The sequence below is a fragment of the Acomys russatus genome, chromosome 21 (assembly GCF_903995435.1).
Source record: "Acomys russatus chromosome 21, mAcoRus1.1, whole genome shotgun sequence".
NCBI lineage: Eukaryota > Metazoa > Chordata > Mammalia > Rodentia > Muridae > Acomys > Acomys russatus.
Window position 1 is genome coordinate 54,813,273 of NC_067157.1, and position 17,672 is coordinate 54,830,944.

Genomic DNA, 17,672 nt, shown 5'->3' on the forward strand with positions numbered 1-17,672 from the left:
AGGCAGGGCGTGTGGCTTCATTCCTTGCTACCCCTGCCCATGTTGTACAAGGTTTCCTATGGCAGACTGTCTAGATTCCCACGGCCCCCACCACGGACACTGCCTCTCCAATCTGAGAATCTCTGTGAAAATGGAGGCACCATCATATAGCAAAGCCCTGAGTTAGCAGTAAGTAAGTCTCAGCTACAGGAGTGTGTGTGTGTGTGTGTGTGTGTGTGTGTGTGTGTGTGCCACACACTTCCCCAGTGAACAATGCTTCTAAGGCTGGGACTAAGCAGGGTAACGCATATAGAAGAACATGTAGATCTCGCACAGTTGAGGAACAGTAGATCCCTGTTGAGAGACTCTGGGGGAAGGCCAAGAACCCCAGTGATCCCTCTCCCAGGTCTCCGCCTGCATGCTGATGGGGGCTGCCACTGTCCTGATCTACCTTGGCGGCTCATGAGAGCTAACAGCCGCCAGGCCACTGTGCTCCCCTGCCAGGACAGTCATATCCTCAGAGCCATGAGCCTGCTCTGCCAGTGACTCCAGGAGCAGAGGAAGAATTCCTTCCGACTCCCCAGTCAAAGCAGCAAGCCACACAGACAGGGACAGGCAGAGCTCTCAACTGAGCTGTGTGACAGGGTAGAGCAAATTCCTTAGATGACCTCATCATAGACACAGGACGGAGACTCAGGCTCATACCCTTCCCACCAGGATGCCCCTCCCCCCTCTCAAAATATTAGACTTACAGTATGACTATTAACTACCACTTAGCTGCCACTCCTCAAAACACTAAAAAAGGAAATCGTCTTGCCAGCATTAAGCCCCGCAGGAATGCACAAGATAATGTCCACATAGCTTGTGGTCCCCACGTCAGTGATCATGGCAAAACCAAACCCACACTTTCCCCATTGATTTACGGGGACTTCCACTCTTGCAGTGAACCAGCAATAGAGGAAATAGCAATATGTTCCTGAGATTACAAAAATCAAGAGTTAGTGGTGGCACAGGACAGAGCTAACCACCTTCATTTAGCCAATCCTGCCACAGGTGGAAAAAGAAAAACACTCGCTTAAACACCAGAACTGTCATGGGTCTAAAGGAATAAGATAAAATTACTGAGTGTAAGTTAAACTAGAAACGGTTGGTACATTGAAGTCCTACAGCCAGGGACCGTGATACCCGGCCTGTAGAAAACTGCAGCTTAGTGACAGTGCGTGCTGTAGGTGATGATCACACGTGTCTGTCTGACCACATAGCTCTTGAATCCAGCATCACTAAAGGATCCCTCTGCCATGGTTTTGTTTTTGTTTTGTTTGTTTGTTTGTTTGGTGTTTTTATGCTTTGTTTTGTTTTTCAAGACATGGTTTCTCTGTGTAGCCCTGGCTGTCCTGAAATTCCCATTGTAGACCAGGCTGGCCTCAAACTCACAGCAATCCTCCTGCCTCTGCCTCCCGAGTGCTGGGATTGAAGGCGTGCACCACCATGCCCATCCCACAGCCATACTTTGACGTCACTGTCACCCTCTGAGGTTGCAGAGTGAGCCTTTTTAGTCAAACATTAGGGCAGAAAGCAGACTACATGGGGGTCCCTCCTGCCCATCCAAGAAGAAGGTTGCATTGTGGGTAATCTGCCATCGTGTAGGAGCTGTGAGCCTGCAGTTGTGATGGTCAACGCGCTTCAGTGGCTTTTTGTAGCATTAAAGACACAACATTCAGACTCTTGTTTATCATGGCTTCCATCCTTTGGGTAAGGCATCCAGGCTGCTCCAGTCAGGGAGAATTGGTAGCAGGCTATGCAGGGGCTGGGAGGCAGGGCCGTGCAGGGTCAGCAAGTCCACCTGCATCTTCTTGACCCCCCCCCCAAAAAAAATCATCGTTTTATTTCCCTCAGCTCTGGGCTGAGTCCTGATTCCGAAGAAAGCAACTGTGTACACTAAACTCAAATTTTTCAGTAGATTAAAAAAAAAAAATGTAACTCAGGCGAATAAACATTCTTTATTCAAAAGTCTCAAGCGTCAGCAGGTTCCGCTTATCAGCGTTTCCAACAAGCCCTAGTGTCAGTTCTTGTGCTAATCCAGTTTTGCTGTGGCAAATTAAATGGTCACATTTTAATTTTCCTCTATAGCCTCCCTCCCTCCCTTCCTCCCTCCCTCCCTCCCTCCCTCCCTCTCTCTCTCTCTCTCTCTCTCTCTCTCTCTCTCTCTCTCTCTCTCTCTCTCTCTCACATACACACGAAGAGAGAGAGAGAAAGAGAGAGAGAGAGAGAGAGAGAGAGAGAGGAGAGAGAGGAGAGAGTCCTCAAAAGGTTTTTATTGGACTCAGCAGAGCTCTGGACATTTGTAAGAGCATTGCTAGGCAAGCCCCAGGGTTCTGCCATGAGACACTTGGTGAACGTCCCTTGTTACATTTAGCACACCAATGTGGAAGCTGATAAAGGCTGGTGGCCAAAACTTTGAAAGGCAGTTCAAGGTTATTTTTAACAGAGACACTTAGGAACGGCTGGAGGGTGTCAACTCTGTCCCGCTTCCAGCAGTTAGCTCAGTTTAGCACAGTAGATTGCTTTGATTTGTTCATTAAATATATAATTTTTTGCATTAATTGGGCTCATTTGATGAGAAATATTCCCACTCTATAAAATTTCTGGCTAATGGCTTAAAAATCTATTCAAATTCTGTACTCACAAATTCACTGTAGAACTTCCAGGCATGCTCAAATGCAGCTCACTGCCCCAAGCAAAGCCTAACCCGGAGCAAGGCCTTGGTGGCCCCACATGGATTTTTCATGTCGGCACAAACACTGAGTGTATCTATTTAATTTTATAAAGTAGAACAAATCGTGCATCACACCTTACAAGTCTGTAGCTTTGGGCTTTGGGCCCTGGAGGTGGGTTTGTCACCAGCACACTCACTCACACTGCACCATCATGCAGGGCGCAAGAGTGCATGGGGCTGAGTTCCTTATGCAAGTGAAAGTCACTTCAACGTGTATTTGTCTCTGTGTGCACATGCATGTGGGTCCGCATGTGTCTACAATACAGGGGCACCAAGGACGACCACCCAGCTTCCTTCCTAAGGTGTTGTCTACTGTTTTTGTTTTTCTCCTTTGGGACAGGGTCCCTCACTGTCCAAGGGCTCAGAAAGCAGGCTCAGCTGGCTGGCTGATGAGTGCCAGGGGCCCACCCACCTCCATCTCTCCGCCACCGGAGCTGTAAGAGCATGCTGCCACACCTGCATCCTTTGCCTGGGTGGAGGGTAGGGGTGGCAACCCTGGTCCTCGTGCTGGAAGGATGCACTTTACCAACTAAGCTTTTTGTCCGGCCCTAGATGAAAGCTCTAAGGACCATAGCATGTGAAATCGAATTATGGAGAGCTCAGACTACTGGATTTGAGAGTAACGTTTGTTAGAAACCCAATGTCTCGCCAGGAGGTGGTGGTGCATGCCTTTAATCCCAGCATTCGGGAGGCAGAGGCTGGCGGATCGCTGTGAGTGCAAGGCCAGCCTGGTCTACAGAGTGAGTCCAGGACAGGCAAGGCTACACAGAGAAACCCTGACTCAAAAACAACAACAACAAAAAGAAACCCATTGTCTCCTTTTTCACTTGTGTGCCTCAGTTACAGAGAAGAAAAAGCCACACGACTAAGAAACAGCTTGTGTGTAGCATCATTCAGATTTTGTAGAAATGAAAGATGGTGCTAACATCTGGCCATCCGGGGCTCACCTAGACAGCTGCCAAGATCAGCCCACAAGTAGTTAAAATTGTCCCAGCAAGTTAGCGTCATTCCTGAGCGGCTAATCTGTAAGTTCTTCCAAACAAGAATCACTTGTTTTAGTCTTTATCTAGCTGACTAGACATGACCAAGTGGCTCCAAGAGAAATTTAATCAAGCAAAACTTAAATATTAATCACAAGCTCCATTCGGATCTAATGTTTTCTGCTTCCCGGAGCAAAGGCTGGCTAACAAAGTCGCTGGCATAACGTGATTTTTCACTTCGGAAAAGGAGAGATTTTTTTTTCCCAGTGGTTGAAGGCAGCATCCTCCTTCCACATGAGGGTCACACATAGCGTGGAGATCCCGGTGCGACTCAGGAGGACGACCATAGCCTCCCCGTCTTCATGAAGACTGGAAACTCTGAACAGTGACTCAGAAACTTCGGCCAGGTGGCTTGTGTTCAGACTTTTGTGTTTGTTTTGGAAGCCATTGAAAGGTCAGTGACTCCTTAGAAGTTTCCTATGTCTCGGCTCCCACCTGGTCCTCTAGGCAAGAGCTCTGCTGAGAAGCAATAGTCTCTCCCATGTACCCTGAAGGCCCCAGAAGCCCCTAATAAATGTTCATAGTGATGGCAATATTACATTTACCCTGTATTTACTATGTATCCACAACACTGAAGAGAAATCCTATGAACACAACAGCCCCGATGTTGTCATCCTACTGGTAAAGTAAATCAAGCATTGCCACCCCTCTCACAGACATGAGGCCAAGACGTGCCAGTGTCCTCCGTGGGAGATGCTGTGGAAAATCCAGCTGCAGCAAGGCCCTGCTGACATGCCGTCACCTGGGACCTGCCTGGGGTCTGCTCTGTGGGGCTGATACCCTGCTGTACTGGGGAGGCACCTGCAAACCTTCCTGTCATCTTTCTCACATGTTGGAGAGCACTGCTCTGTTCCTCCTCTCAGGACCTCATCGCACCTGCGGCTTATGTCACTGTCCTTGATCATGTCGCCTGGCCAGGCGTCACTTCTCTTTTCCTGGGAGGGCAGTGATGGTAGCGTTTGCCTCACACAGCTGTTGTTTTAAAAGACCTAACCTGGCTAGGATACTGTGTTCTCACTGCTGCCACTCCACCCTGAGAGAGCAGGCGGGGAGTAGATGGAAGGTGGAAAATAATGTCCCTCTCCAAAGCTTTCTTGAACCATCTGCTCACTGAATCATGTTGTCCTAATAAGAAAAAAAGATAAGTTCTCAGCTCAAAGCTTGAACTCTGCTCATCTCCCTGACTATAGACTTTTTAGATATGTTCATCCCAGACAGAATTTACATTTGTAAACTCACCTATTCTTTTTCTCAGGACAGCATCCGAATCAGAGCAGTCATTCATCCATGAAGGCTCCAGTTACCTTTCGTTGTTGTTGTTGTTGTTGTGTTGACCACATGATTTTCAACCAGACGTGTAAGAAAAATTACGCTATACCAAGAGCGAATCCGCCTTACGACCATGAAAAACATGGACTTGAATAACATTTGTGAACAAATAATTTGAATGTAGACAGTGTTCTTTTGCTTAACTAGAATGGCTTTTGTAAACATTTGTCCCCTTCAAGTTTTCTTAGAGCTTGAATTAAAAACTGAACTTGACATTGACAGGGTTTGTGAAGAATTGTATGCTGTTGTGATCACAGGAGCTGTCTGTGCAATAACCATCATTTCGCAGTGCTTGTCCAAAGGTATACTGAAATATTATAAAGAGCTGGATGACAGGACGATAGTTGCTCTCTTCTTTACACAGAGGCAGTGACTAAGATTGAAGAAAACAACCTTTTCCAGAGTGCATAGGTGCTGTTACTGAGAACTTTATTTTTAATTGAAAATTTTGTTTTCATACAACATAGTCTGATCATCTTTTCCCCTCCCTCAACTCCTCCCAGATTCTCCCTACATCCCCAGCTACAGAGGAATTTTGTCCTATAATATTTTCCTCCGGCCCAGCGCCCTCTTGCCTACACCAGAGCATAGAGAAGTAAGCCTACGGCAGGTGTGTAGGAGAGCCATTGTCTACAGGGTGGAGATTAGCTATGGTGCTGGCTATTGGCCAAGCCCCGTGCATGGCATTTTCAGTTCCCCCAGTGACTGGTGACTGCTCAGCACACAGGGGGGCCTCTTGGAGCCCTCAAGAACTCAGCAGCATCCTGCTTTGTCCCCAGCTTCAGTGTCAGGAAGAGGCAAAGAGTGGGACATCCAGCTGGGTGCCCAGGGCTTGCTTCAAAGCTTTCTTCTTCAGAGGAAAGAGACCTTGTGAATTTCAGTGATGTCAACAAGATCTGAGAAGACAGAAGGATTTAAGCCCTTGGGCATCTCCAGCGTGCCAGCTGCTGTGGTTATTAAAAGTTTTTGGTTGCAAAACCATTGCAGCTTTGATTCACACGCCCACAAACCAAGATTTTGGAAATGTCCACTGCAGAGTCATCCTTCGGGGTACAGTTGAGTCTGGGTGTGGCCTCTGGCACAGAAACACCAAGAATTCCCAATGGAATGACACATCACTATGTTTAAGGGGGTGGGGGATAAAGACCAGTTCTTTCAAAGTTCCTGCAGTGCTAAAAAAAAAAAAAAAAAAAAAAAAAGTGAAAGGCAACATATAACTGCAACCATTGCCCCAAAAGACAGCTCCTCTTCCTCGGTGTGGGAAAGTGAGTTTTGCCCCAGTTCTCCGGGCACTTTCATGCTTCCCCACCCCTCACAGTTATCTCTTCCATTATCCAAACTCCAGAGAAGGGAATCCCTCATCCTAGAACAGAAAAAGCCATTCATTCACATAAAGGGATCAATGCAGACACTGAAGAAAGAACGACTTCTGCCCAAACCAAATCTTGATACTTTAGTTATTGGAATTGTCTTAACAGATAAAGCATCCTGTGTACGTCTCTCTTCTCCTCCATTTGCTATTAGAATTAAAAGAGAAAAATGGCTCAGCCAGGCATGACAGTATATGTCCACTGTGGTCTCAGCACTCAGGAGGCTGATGGAGGAGGATCCCTGAGCCTCAAGCCCAAAACCAGCCTTGGATTTGGTGTGTGTGTGTGTGTGTGTGTGTGTGTGTGTGTGTGTGTGTGTGTGTGTGTGTATCTTAGCCATTCTGACTGACATAAGGTGAAATCTCAACGAGGTTTTTATTTTCATTTCCCTGATGACAAAGATAGTGAACATTTTCATGAATACCTCTCAACCATTTGTTTTTCATCTTTTGAGAAGCTCCATTTAAACTATTTTTTAATGTGTATATGTATTTTAGGGAGCTACTCTACACTAGTACATTATTTTTTAGAGGGTCTTTGGTGTTACTTGTTGCTCCTATATTCCATCCACTACCCTACCCTCTCATCTCACTTAAATATGCCTTCCTCCCCTTTATACTAGTACAATCTTTCTCCCCTCTCTTGAAGACTCCCTCCCCCATGTCCCCTTTTTAGTTTAGTTTAGTTTAGTTTAGTTCCATGTCCTATTTTTTAATTGAGTTGTTTGTTGTCTTGATGTTTACTTTGTTTAGTCATTTTAACATTTTAGATACTGTTCACATATAGTTGTATCACGGGGAAAGATTTTTTTCCCATTCTGGAGTCTGTATTCGAATAATGGTGTCCTTAACCCTAACAAGCTTTCTACTTTCATGAGATCCCATTTGTCAGTTGTTGGTCTTAATGCCAAAGATACCAGGGTTCCTGTGTCTGTAAGTTGAAGCAGTCCTCATGTGCTCTTGTGTCAGGTCCCAGGTAGTATCAGGGTTTTTTGGTTTTTTTGTTTTTTTTTTAGACAGGATTTCTCTGTGTAGTCTTAGCTGTCCTGGACTCACTTTGTAGACCAGGCTGGCCTTGAACTCATAGAGACCGGCCTGCTTCTGCCTCCCGAGTGCTGGGATTACATGCATGCGCCACCACGCCTGGCAGGTGTCAGGTCTTATGTTGGGCTCTCTAATCCGTTTGTAGTTGAGTTTTGTGCAGGATGAGAGATAAGAATCTAGTTTCATTCTTCTACCTGCAGCCATCCAGCTTGACCAGCACCACTTGTTGAAGATGCTCTCTTTCCTCCAGCGCGTATTGATGGCTTTCCATTCAAAGATCTGGTGGATGTAGAAATATTGACTTAGATGTGGATCCTCAATTCTATTCCATTAGTCATCATATCCACCTTTTATGCCAGTGCCATACTGTTTTTATTACTATAGCTCTGTGGTATAATTTGAAATCTGAGGTTATGATAGCTCTAGCACTGTTTTTGTTGTTCAAGATTGTTTAGGCTAGCCTGGGCCTTTTGTATTTCCTTATGCAATTTAATATTATTTCTTCAATTTCTGTAAAAAAAAAAATCACATTGTGTTTTGATGGGGATTGAGCTGAATGTGGATTGCTTTTAGTAGAACAGTCATTTTTCCCAATAGTAATCCTACCAGTTCATGAGCACAGGGGAGCCTTACATCTTCCAGAAGCTTTTCAACATCTTTTCAGGGCCTTAAAGATTTCATTGTACTTTCTTGTTTTTGTTTGTTTGTTTGTTTTGTTATCATTTGTTGTGTTGTTGTTGTTGTTATTGTGGATGACATTATTTCTCTAACTCCCAATGCTGCCAAGGACATGGGAAAAGGAAGACACTCTCACTGCTGGGAGGAGTACACACTGCACATCAGAGGAGCGGTTCCTCAAACCGCTAAAAGTGCATCTATCACGTGGTCCAGCTGAACTGCTCCCCAAACTCTCTAAATCCTATTAGAGGGGAGAGCACATTCGTTGCTGCTTTATTCACAATAGCCAGGAAATGGAAACAGCCTAGATTTCTACCGACAGTTGAATGGATAATGAAAATGTAGAACATGAGCACAATGGAATATTATTAAGGAAAATGAAATTAAGGAAATTTCAGATAAATAAATAGGGCTGGAAGCTGCTCCTCAGAAAGAAGTAACCCAAGCTCAGAAAAGCAAATGTCACACATTTTCTCTCATCCGTGGGTGCTAGCTTGCATGTTACATATGTGTGCTTCGTATCTAACACATAATCGTAATCTATACGGAAGTTAGGAAGGTCAGGAAGTTAGTCAGGTGACATGGGGGAGGGAGTCAAGAGAGGAGAGAGATTGCACTAGCATAAAGATGAGGAAGGGACAATGGGTCAGGGAGGGTTAAGTGACATGAGAGGGAGGGTAGTAGACGGAATACAGGAGCAACAGATAACACCAAAGACCCTTTTTTTAAAAAGATGTGCTAGTGTAGAGAAACTCTCTAAAATACATACATACATTTTTTTTTTAAAGATTTTAAATGGATCTACTCTTCAATGGGGTAGTAGTTCCCTGCTAGACAGCACTGGATAACAGATAAAAAGGCCCACGGCCAGAACGGGTTAACTCTTCTGGAATGTTTGCTCTGTGACGTCCCACAGGCCCTCAAACATTACTGCTTAGTGGCAAGACCCTATTCCTGGGGACACCAAGCACTGAAGTTATAAAACATGGAAAAACAAGCTGATACTCACCAGGGTGCTGCTTAGTTTTTTCATAGAGCTGAAAGGTGTTGTGCTGGAGGAGAAAAAACAGGCTCAGTCTTGCCCAGCTGTGAACCCTGCAAACTACAATAATGACCTGTCTAGCAAGACATGTCACCTGGTGCAGTAGAGGCACAAATGTCATGGGATTCACCAACCACTTTCTGACTGAATTTAAGGCCTACTCCATAAGATGAACAAAGACAAACTCCCAGTATGGAACTGGGAGGGAGAAATGATGTCCTGTTCCTAACTGAGGACCTACTGGAAATTGCTTGTGTGTGTGTGTGTGTGTGTGTGTGTGTGAGAGAGAGAGAGAGAGAGAGAGAGAGAGAGAGAGAGAGAGAGAGAGAGAGAGAGAGAGAGAGAGAGAGAAGGGGGGGAGAGGCAGGCAGGCAAGCAGAGACAGAGAGAGAATATGTGTCAGTTTTCTTTAAGTCTTTAAGGTGTGGCCCCTGGTAGATGGCTCCATTCCTAAGAGTATAGGTGTGTGTGTGTGTGTGTGTGTGAGAGAGAGAGAGAGAGAGAGAGAGAGAGAGAGAGAGAGAGAGAGAGAGAGAGAGAGAGAGAGAATTTTTAAGAGGATGCAAAGTAGGAAAGGAGATGGACCTTGGAGGATCTGGAAGAGGAGGGTTGAATATGATCAAAATTTATTGTATGAAATTCTCAAAGAATTTATCAAATATTTTAAATAAATGAATAATGTCCTAGGCAGCACAATAAGATTTTTTTTTAATCTCAAAAGAAAGGAATAGTGACTCAAAATCCATCTTTTCTAAACTCATAAACATTGCTTTACCTTAGTGGCATTTTCATTTAAATAAATTCATTTTTAAAATTTTGGATTTTATTTCCCTAAACCTGTTACCTACTTAAGTAACAGTTAGCACAAATAGGAAATTGACATTCTGGCTCTTTCAGTCTTCCAGCTGCTAAATCCAGCAAGTCCTGAACAAAGTACCACTCAGAAGGTTAAAACAGAAAATCTACAATGGTTGGTGTCAAAAAAAAAAAAAAAATCTCTGGTAGTGATGTTTGCCCAGCTCACCTGCTGTGACCTACACCAGGGCCCTTGACTTGCTCATCTCCTGATAAGCCACAAGCCACTTAAAGAGGAAGACAGCCTTAGCTGTAAGGGGTACCAAAAGAAATAAAAATACAGATAGACAGACAGACAGACAGAGAAAGATGGTAGTGAAATCACAAGTCTCCTCCTCCTCGCTTTTATTTTATTGGATTTCACTATACCTAGCCTGGCCTTGAATTCATGATCCTGCTGGAATTACAGCTGTATGTCTCCACATCCAGAGAGATCACAGGGAATTTTGAGTTCACTGGGAGCCAGACACATGACTTTTCTGATCCAGAAACAGTTGCACTTGTTCTGTTGATATGTCAACTTCCACTTCATGTTTCTACAGCAAGTTCACCCCACCAACAGCAGACAAGAGCCCTTACTGGCTGCTGAGAATGCCACCCAGGGCCTTGGCGTCCACGGGGACTCTGGCCATTTGCTTCATATTGATGAACACTCCCTCACTGGGGAAAGCTTCCATCTGGATTTGGCCTAGGGTCACATTCAAGTACTCTGTGTGCAAAATGGCTAACCGTGACAGCATGCTTTCCACACACCAGAAAAGCGGCGGGGACATGGAGGGAGCCAGCTTGCCCCCATAGCTGGTGCTGCCCACTGCGAGGGCCAGCTCACTGCTGCCTGCTCATCACATTCTCTGTCCCTGACCTTTCCTGATTTCTCCAGGTATTTCAAAGGCTACCAGGTACTTGGAAGGCAACACTAATCTCTTTTGTTATTACGCTTGATGAGTTACATAAAACTAGAACTTCTAGAAGTCAACCAGGTAGGCAAGGAGAGACTGGGAACAAAAGTCTGGGCATCATCAGAGTTTTGTACTTGCTTTCTTCTGACATTTTTACTATGTTTATTTTTTTTTTCAATTTTTTTAATGTGTAGAGGTAAATTTATGGCGTGACACATGTGGAGGTCAGAGGACAACTCATGGAAGTTAGCTCTCTCTTTCCATCCTGCAGATCCCAGGTCATCAGGGATCTTTACCAAGTGAACCATCTCACCATTCCCTTCCCCCTGGTCTTCTTCTGAACCTAGTAGAATGTCTGAAGCCTTGCCCAAACCATCTGGCCATTGCAGGCCCAAGAGGTGGAGGGTGGGTCAGGCAATACTTTTGTCAACATCGCCAGTGACATTGGCCCCAGCTGTGTGACCTTGTTGTCGCCCCCGCCCCCCCATCCCCTGCTAGGGCCACACTGTTGCAGCCTCAGGCCGTGATGTGTCAGAGTTTACAGAGATGCTTCTTTCCTAAGATGGAGCTGTTTATTTCCTTAGTCAATGCCAGAAAGAGCCAACATAGCTCATCTCTTTGGTATGTCGGTGAAGGACCTGACGCAAGCATTTATTTGCTTTCTGTACATTTCACATGACTTAAATCAGGCTTTTATTTCCAAGTAACAGTGGATGTGGCTATTAATGAGATTCTTTCCATTCACCATTAAGGAGTATTACCAAACAGCATTCAAAGCAGAAAATCCAAATCTGAATCGAACTTTCGCTGAGCCAGGTGGCCATCCACATGTTCTTTATTGCTTTTCCTGTCTCCCAGCTAAGATTCTCCTAGGCACCTCACTAAAGCAAGTAGGTCAGAGTTCTCTCCAGGCCGGTATCCAGTGGGCAGTACAAAGGAGGCTGTGAAGCCCAGGTTCATGAGCTACATGTGTCCCCATGGGTGCTGGTGACATTTGTCCTGGATGAAAACTAGCCTATGAGAGTTCCTTATCCCCCTGGTGAGTGAGCCTGCTCAGAGGCCAGGCTGCGATGTCTTCTTGCCTCCCTTCATCCACCGTGTGGGGCCCAGCAGAGCTCCCCCTGTGCACAAAGAACAGCCTGTAACAGTAGCTGCCATTGCCTGCAAGGCCAAGGGTGGGGTCAGCCCCAAGGAGCAAGACTTTAAAGCCAATCCCATGCTTGCTCCAGAAAAACTGGGCTTTCTTCTGCTTTGAATATCCTGCCCACAACCGTCTCCTTTGTGTGTGTGTGTGTGTGTGTGTGTGCGTGCGTGTGCTTGTGTGTATATGTGTGTGTTTGTGTGCACGAGTACGTATATGTGTGCATGTGTGTGTTTGTGTGTGTGTTTGTGTGTGCGTGCGTGTGTGCATGTGTGTGTGCACGTGTGTGTATGTGTATATTGTGTGTATGTGTGTGTGTGTGTGTGTTTGTATAATAGTCACAACTAAATAAAGGGAAAGAATGAGGCATCCACAGTGAGAAATTAAAGCTACAGCAGGAATATTTTATCAAAATTCTACGTGATCTCTGTCCACTGCTGGCCAGTGTCCACCAAGTAGCAGATATGTGTGTGAAATGTAAATGTAAGTGTGTCTTGTGTAACTGCCCTTTGCCTAGGCCATCAGTGGCAGGGGCTAGCTACTCCTCAGGCATGAACTGAGCTCTGCACCAGGGAGATGCCAGGTAGAACCACTTCATAGGGATTAGATAGAAGAGGAGTTTGAATATGCTTGATGCTGAAGCAGATTTCTCAGGTAATCACAGAGGATTCGGCACCCAAAGTGCTAAGTGCAGTTTAAATAACTTGAGACTGGGAACTCCTCAGGGAGGCTGTCGCCTGCCTCCTGCACACACACCAGCATCTTTAAGAACAGCCTCCATCCCTCGTTCAGTTGTTTGCATATGGGGCACAAAGTCTGGCTTGCATCCTCCATCTAAGTTTGGTTATAAATGAAACGTATCTTTTTCATCATCAGTGTCCCTTCCCAGCACCAAGGCAGACTTCCCACTTCCGGAACTGAAATGCTGGCTTCCTAATCAGAACTGACAATTATAAATAACACCTGGTTGATGCTTCTGTTGTTGTTTTAAGTGTCCTGTTCTCACAAACCCATTTTCCAGTGGCATTGTCTGCATTTAAAGCAGGGAGCTCAAACAAGTCACCTCAACTCCTGCCTCTCAAGAAACGGAGAACAGCACAGTTTCAGACGGAATTCACATCACCACCTGCCTGTCAACATAGCTTGACATAACCCTGGCCCGTCGTCATTACAGCATGCAAAACAAGGCACGAGCGTTTTGCTCTTTGGTCTTTTTCTGCCCCCACGATACACATTCTGCAACCCCAAAACAGGGCAACTCCAGCGCCCTTCGAACAAGCGACTTCCATTCTCCTCTGTTCTTTTATCGTTGGGGTTGGTGCACAGTTAGAAACAAAAAAAGCCACAGAGCCGACTCCCACGGTTAAATATTTTTTAAAAAGTAAGAACATGGGATAAAGTGTTGCTTGTCGCTGCTGCGTCCTGAAAGGGAGTGAAAAGCGGGGCGTGTTAAGCTCTCCATTGTACACGGACTTCCCAAACTCCCTCAGCTCCCTCGGGAAAATGTGCCTGTCCTGTGACCCATTCAGTCCTTGACCTTTTGGGTACAACAAAAGGCTCTATTTACCAGTGATTAATACATGGATCTCTGTCTAAAAGGAGCTGTATCAAAGCTGTCACGCCCTGCATCACCAACTTTATTTCCTCGGTGTCTGTGGGGCAGGGAATGCTGCAGGTTCGACTGCCCGAGGCAAACAGATCCTGCCAGATTCTCCCTAACTGTATGAAAGGCCACGAGCTGGTACTTATGAGGAATGTCATTTGAGAGATGAAGGACACGGAGGTTAGCCAGGGACCTCCTGGGACACATTTCCCTCCAGTAGACTCCTGGGACATTGGCCTCATTCCTAAGGAGACACTGGCACTTAGCAGTCAACCTTGTCAACCAACGTCCCCGCTCCTGTAGCTCGGCCTGCCCGACTCTTTCGTTGCCTTATTTTCTTGTCCCCTTCTTACTCTGCTCCTGGCTATTTTTCCCCTCTCACGTCCATTGAACAGCGGCCATACCACCCCTGCCAAACCCAAGCGTCTCACAGTTCAAGTCAAAAACCCTCTCCTATTGGCAGACTCCTCGGCTTCTCCCTGCCCTGGCCATTCCTAACTGTGCCTTTTCTTCATAAGGTGTACCATGCCAGTCTTTAAAAACGACGATGATAGCAAAGCCTCTTTGCTTAAATGTGTACTTACCTCTGGCTGTTTTTTTGTTTTTTTTTTTTTTTAATTGACATTTCTGCTTTCTTCAAAAGTATGACAAGAGTCTTTACTATGGTACTCTGGGTGATAAACATTCTCTCGGTACTATCCTGTTTTGACCAATGTTCGCGGATGTGTTCCATGTGCTGAGATTTTAAATAACCAGCCACTTTGTGAGCCAAACTTTAAATAACTTAAATCCAGTTCACAGTGTGATGGGAAGGTGTCCACCACGGGAAGGGACAGGAAGTCATCTAATTACAAACAGTTTTGTAAAGTTCACTTCGCAAGTTCACTTTATAGAATAGATTGATATGTGCCACTGCTGTAAGGCTCCGTTTTTGAAAATTTGTCCTATCTCTACCTGCCTTAACCCCCACCAAACAAACTGGTCAGAATGACAATTTGTTTTTTTATTATTCTCTATTGTCTAAGACAGTCATATTTCGCTAAGAAGTATCTGAAAAACCATCAAGTGAAAGAAGTGTCTGTCTGTCCATGCTGTGTACGGTTGTGTCTGTCTTTGCTGTGTGGGGTTGTGTCTGTCTGTGCTGTGTGCAATTCTGTCTGTCTGTCTATGCTATATGGGGTTGTGTCTGTCAGAGCTGTATGCGGCCATGTCTGACTGTGCTGTGTGGGGATGTGTCTGTTTATGCTGTGTGGGGCCATGTCTGTCTGTGGTGTGTCTGTCTATCTGTGCTGTGTGTGGCCATGTCTGTCTGTGGTTTGTCTGTCTGTTGTGCTGTGTGGGGCTGTGTCTGTATGTGCTGTGTGTGGCCATGTCTGTCTATGCTGTGTCTGTCTGCTGTGCTGTGTGGGGCCGTGTCTGTATGTGCTGTGTGGGGCCGTGTCTGTATGTGCTGTGTGGGGCCGTGTCTGTATGTGCTGTGTGGGGCTGTGTCTCTATCTGTCTGTGTGCAGCTATAATTGTTTTTCTGATCTGAACCATTACCTGATCTTTCTGAAATGTCCCAGAATAACTGGGCATAGGAAGTCCAAAGCACCAATTTAACCTCCGCTATTTTTACATCAAGCTGGGTAAACATCTGAAGGCTGCACCTGAGGTACAAGCAAAGTAAGCCCTTCCTCCGCACGGTGCTGGGTGTTTTAAAGATGCGCTGTGTTCGCTGGTCCAGAGCATCCTCTGGCCTGAGCTCACATCTTCACTGCTCTGTCTCCTAGAAGCCAACTTGTTGCCCTTTCCTCCATCACCAGGCAATGTGAGCTAACTCCTCCAGACGCAGGCATGCCCCACTCCTGGGGACCATGACACTAGCGCCCTTGGAAATCTGTGGGTTCAGCAAAACCATGTGACGACTGTGTAGACAGAAACCCCAGTGTTGGAGTCTGGAGGATGCACGGGGGTACGCTTCTGTCAGAACTGAGGTTCCTCTAGATATCCTCTCACAATCCAGATGCTGTCACGCACCTTCCATCAAAGCAGCTGCAGCCTAAGTTATTGGACTGGGAGACGTAGGATACAGGATGCAGGTTTCTAAAGTCTGCGGAGGCCACCTAGCACTCACTTTCTCTGTGGCACCAGCAAGGCAGCCACAGCGGCCAAACGCAGCTTGCGGGAGGCTGGGCTGACATGGGATCTCCCTAGACTTGCAAGCTCCAGACTGAATCCGTGACATTCACAACCCTCAGATGGGTTGTCAAATGTCCCATGTCATTTAGAAGCTGCCACACAACAAAATACTGGGAATAACTATAAGACCCTGGGGTCCCCAACTCTCAAGAGAAAGACTCAGCATGTGTACAAAGCAGCAAAGACACAGGCCACAGCTCTAAGATGAGCCCATCCTTCTCCAGCTTGCCCACTGTGAGCTACGTGGGGCTAACTACCTGGTCTAAGCACAGACTCCCTCTGCTTGTGCTTGGCTGTGATTTTGACAAAGCCAAGAACCAAGGGAATGCTCTGTGATTGGTGGACAGAGACCTCCTGGCTGGAAAGTGGGCTCATCCCATGATTCTTTCACATGTGTTTACTTTAGATAAATTTTCATCAGCTCTGCCTTGGCATTTGGGTTTTGTTATTCTTGTCATTTGCTTGATGGGTTGGTTCGTTGGTTGACTCTCTAAAAGAAGGGGGGTCTTACTAGGTAGCCCAGGCTAAACCCCAAACTCACGATGACCCTCCTGCTTCAGCTCAGCGACACTAAGGTCCCAGGTACAGCACCACCATCAGATGCAGTATAGTGTTTCCGTGGCGTTGTCCCCAGCTTCTAACTTCAGGAAGATCATGTGAAAGTGTCACCTGTCAGTGTCTCCTAACGGGCACTCGGGAAATGCCTCCCCTGTGGGGTAGGACTCTTGGGACACTGCCTAAGGAATAACTTCCTCTTTGTTTATCTGCCCAAACCAGTGAACTCCGGGGATGGCATCGACTACAGCCAACAGAAGAGAGAGAACATCGGTGACCTGATCCAGGAGACCTTGGAAGCCTTCGAGCGCTACGGAGGGGAGGACGCCTTCATCAACATCAAGTACATGGTACCCACCTACGAGTCGTGCTTGCTGAACTGACAGGGCAGCCTCCTCCCTCTGCGCCACAATCATGTCCCCCGCTGCCCCAGCATCTCATTACTTGTGACTTCTACAGCTCTCTCTGTCTACAGCTGCAAATGTAGTGGCTCCTGGGCCACCAGACTGTTAGCCCTATTGAGAGCAAGGCTTTCCGAATACATAAATAGTGCCTGTTTCTTAGATTACAATAGTGTACTGTGCTTATTTTTTTTTTTCCTCACAAGGAGAATCGCTTCTTTATCCAGCTCAGATGGAGGCAGGAGTCCGAGCTAAACCTTCAGTTGTATAGACAATAAAACTATAATTTTCATATGCGATTCGGCAGCTGCCGTGCCTTGTCTGCCTGCCCCGAGGCCGATGTCAGGGGCTGTGAGGAAGAGCTTGTGCTGACTGCTTAATAGGTGTTTGTCCTAACAAAGAAGCGTCACTTCAGCGGTGCCTCTCCAGCAGCTGTGTGGGATAAAACTGTTGACCCTATATCCCAATTACAGCAGGAAATTTTTGCAGCCCACTTATAACCTCAGCTATAAGCTTAATTAATGTTTCTGGCCAACTAGTGATCCAGGCTTCAGGGCCTTTGCAGTACGGATCTGGGTGCAGGGGAGATGTGAGAGAGGGCCTGTAGGCAGGGCTAGGTATGAAATGTTAGGTTCGGCACACAGTTCGACCCAGAGAGCTGGCTGGAACCCTTGCTCTCTGCCACTGTAAGGATGACACTGTACATGCAGGGCTGGGCAAGCTGTTGACAAAATGCTGCCCAGCGGTTTATCTAGGGCTTCTCATTGTCCCTGAGCATGC

At 46.3% G+C, this 17,672-nt stretch overlaps 1 protein-coding gene across 1 annotated transcript in view; it reads left to right on the forward strand.

Annotated features, from left to right (window-relative positions):
- The window catches only part of Pacrg (parkin coregulated), a 440,569-nt gene extending 423,511 nt beyond the window's left edge, over positions 1–17,058 (forward strand). The window contains exon 5 of the mRNA XM_051164090.1: positions 16,714–17,058. Within this exon, the coding sequence (XP_051020047.1) occupies positions 16,714–16,874 (161 nt within the window). The 3' untranslated portion in view covers positions 16,875–17,058. The remainder of the gene's footprint in view (positions 1–16,713) is intronic.
- The last annotated feature ends 614 nt before the right edge of the window (positions 17,059–17,672 follow it).